The sequence below is a fragment of the Pterocles gutturalis genome, unplaced genomic scaffold (assembly GCF_000699245.1).
Source record: "Pterocles gutturalis isolate BGI_N339 unplaced genomic scaffold, ASM69924v1 scaffold18452, whole genome shotgun sequence".
Taxonomy (NCBI): Eukaryota; Metazoa; Chordata; class Aves; order Pterocliformes; family Pteroclidae; genus Pterocles; species Pterocles gutturalis.
Window position 1 is genome coordinate 33013 of NW_010110594.1, and position 3164 is coordinate 36176.

General features: G+C 52.4%; 1 protein-coding gene across 1 annotated transcript in view; it reads right to left on the reverse strand.

Annotated features, from left to right (window-relative positions):
* Nucleotides 1-1358: 1358 nt before the first annotated feature.
* Nucleotides 1359-3164, reverse strand: part of CLUH (clustered mitochondria (cluA/CLU1) homolog) — a gene marked incomplete at its 5' end in the record, with an annotated part of 21269 nt that continues 19463 nt past the window's right edge. Inside the window, 2 exons of the mRNA XM_010073454.1 lie at nt 1359-1946; nt 2755-2828. Of these exons, the coding sequence (XP_010071756.1) occupies nt 1778-1946; nt 2755-2828 (243 nt within the window). The remainder of the gene's footprint in view (nt 1947-2754; nt 2829-3164) is intronic.

Here is a 3164-nt window from a genome sequence, read left to right on the forward strand (position 1 = left end):
AAATCAGTAAAGTACCTAAAATAGTTTAAAAAGCTTTTAATGGACTGAAAGACACTAGTAAAAGGAAAATCTTGTAGGAAAGATGCACTGTAGTCATTTATTGATTGCTTTCCAGGAAATTCAGAATTTTTCTAATAGGAGCAACTTCTTTCGCAGTGAAGACGCCTCCGGCTTTGTCACCTCCAACAAGAACAGCTCGGAGGCAGCTCCCCTCCTCCCCTTCCCCCCACCAAGAGTTACAGACACCCCAGGGCAGGACAGGACCCAGTACAGAGCACAGGGACAGCACGCGTTCTCCGGAGGGTCAGGAAAAGCAACGGCACTGAGCACAGGGATGATCCGGACAGACACAAGGGAGAGTGCCGGGGCTCCGCCACCACCAGGGCTGCACAGAGCCCTCAGAGCTTGTCCTGCAGCGGGAGCCCTTCGGGACAAAAACCTTCAACTCTGTCGGCCCCATCCCCCGCAGCAGCCACATGTCACCTGCACTGGGACGGGCAGGGCCAGGGGAGCCTGCGCTCAGCAGTGACAGCCACCATGGGACACGGGTGGCAAGAGGGGACGCAGGGCAGCTGCCATGGTGGTAACACCCATTGCCAGCAATGGAAGCTCCCCTGGCGACAATCTCAAACGCCGTGGGCGAAAAAGGTCAGTTCAGAAGATAGTGGCCGTAGGTTTCAGTGCAGTGGGAAGTGTCAGTTTTTATTTAAATCCTCTCCCTTCCCCAAAGACCCCAAGGAATTCCAGGTTGTGGGAAAGGTGTGAATCCCCACCTGGTTCACCACACCCATCAGGGTCACGTCCATCAGCATTGGGGCATCGTTGCTATTGCAAAGGAGACCAAGGCCCTCTTTCTCCCTCCTCCTCCCCTCTAGTACCAGGGCTGCGATTTCCTGCTCACTGATGCCCTGACCCCTCTCCTAGGCACTGGGGTTTCCACAGTAGTGGAAGTTTGTGCACTTTTTAAACATCAAGCCCTCGCTCTTTGGATACAGGATCCCGAGTTACCCAGCTGCAAGCAGAGCAGAGGGGGAACTGTGAGTATCATATATATATATTTTTATATATCTCTCTATATATCTTTACCTTGAAAATTAGAATGTGAATGTTACAAAATCCCACTGAATTGCCAAACTGCCAACCAAAAGTAGAAAAAATGGTTAAAGGAATCCCATGGCTATATCCTGATGTAGAAACCGCTGTACATTCCCCCGATGCACACCTTACAGGCTTCCGGCATCCGAGCGACACCGGCGTACGGCTGCTTCATTCTCCTCAGCACAACTTGGGACAGTGACTGGGGGAAAATAAATCTTTTGGCTTGGAATCCACGTTTTACGAGAATGCTGAGCGGTGGATGGGGCTGGTTTTGCACTGTTCTAGCAAAGCAGTGTCCTTAGTCAACATAAAAATGACCTGAGAAATGTCACATCCCTCCAGACAGTTCATTTGGAATTCGTATGTACAACGGAGAAACAACGGATGCTACGCCCACACACAACACGGACACACACACGGGCACGGCAGCCTCGGGCTGCGCTCACCTAGGATGGGGCGTTCGTACGCTGCTGCATCCTGGCCCCCTTCCCCTCGCGTGGCAGACACCAGCTCAGGCAGACAGATTACATTTCTCAGATTAGTTCTTTGCATTGTGTATTAATTGTACCAGTGCAATAACATTGTCAAAAAAAGGAGGAGCTGCTCCAGGGGAGTCCGAGACCCTGGGTCAGATTCAGAAAAGGGTGGTTTAAACTTTTTTTTTTAAGCGAGGTACACATTAAGCAGAGCTCTGTGTTAAGGGGATGGCAGCAGAAGGCATGCTTGGCTCAGCCTCTTTCTCCTCCACAGCTTTGTCCTCTGCTTCCAGCTGTTCGCCACTTTTTATGCTTTCTTGGAGCTGCTGGCGTCGCTGCACCTCTGCTTTAAGGTTCTCCAAGTCTTTTTGGCTGAAGGGGAAACCAGGAAGGGTAGTAAACGTTAGACTGGCTTTAGGAACGGGGTGAAGCACAGGGATGCAGCAATGTTCAACCAAACAGGAAACACTCCTGGCTCCTGCCCTCTTCCTGCCGGCTCAGCAACACCTGAGCGAGGTGAGGTGCTGGGTTTGCTGTTTGGTTTTGAACCATCAGCAGCCACTCAAGGCAGAGGCAGGGAGGTTAATCCTGTGCCCAGGCAGCCTCCAGCTGCTTCTGGTGAATTTTTACTATCAGTGATTACTTCTAGCCTTAGAAGAATACAGTCGCAGCTCAGGTCATCATTTTCCACCACTCTTGCAATCAAATTTTCAACTAAGAGACCATTTATAATAAATGGAAAAACAAACAAACAAAAAAAAGAGTACTGCTGTTCATAGTGGTCTTAAAGATGATGATGATGATAATTTGGGCTAGTGCATGATCTCTGCTGCTGTTCTTTGTAAACAAATCCTGCGGGGCTGGGGCAGGAACACCCCCAGGTGACTGAAAGCCACCGCCCCTCCCAGCAGCCCTGGCTGTGGACCAGCCGGTGCTGTTCTGCCCAGCCCAGCACCGCGCACTCCATCACCGCTGCCCGCTCTGCCGACAGCTGAAGCAAAAAACCCCTCGCTGCCGGGGTGACGGCCGAGAACAGGGGACAAGGGGAGAGGGCAGCTCCTGCCTGCAGAGGGACCCGTGGGGCAAGGGAAGCGTTGTGTTTGTGATGGCTCAGGAACACAGATTACACAAAAATCCTACTTGATTTCCAAAGGTGCAGCACACAGAGGAGTCACTCTACCTTAGTGGAATGAAGAGAATTCCATTGATAATGTTGAGCTGCTCCAGGACACTGGCCATACTGGGAGCGGTGAACTACAGTGTAAAAAGGAAAAAAAAAAGTTTTAAAGCCAAAACCCAGACAGAGCAACTCAGCGCTCCTAAGCAAGTCCAGCCACCATCAATTCAAGGTCCTTATCCCCAAGCTCCTCTGCCATAAGCTCCTGAGTCTGTCCCCAGCTCTTTGCAGGGAGAGCCCAGAGCGCTCTCCTGTCTGCCCTTCTGCTGGGAGGGAGCCTCAGCACCTGGAAGCCTCCTTCCCAACCCGGTGCGCAGCCGGGCAGGGAAAGCGCCCATCGCATGGGTTCGCGGTACTCCCCCGGCCACGCCACGACAGCTGGCGCGGCTGGCGGGGGGCGGGGGCGGACGGGC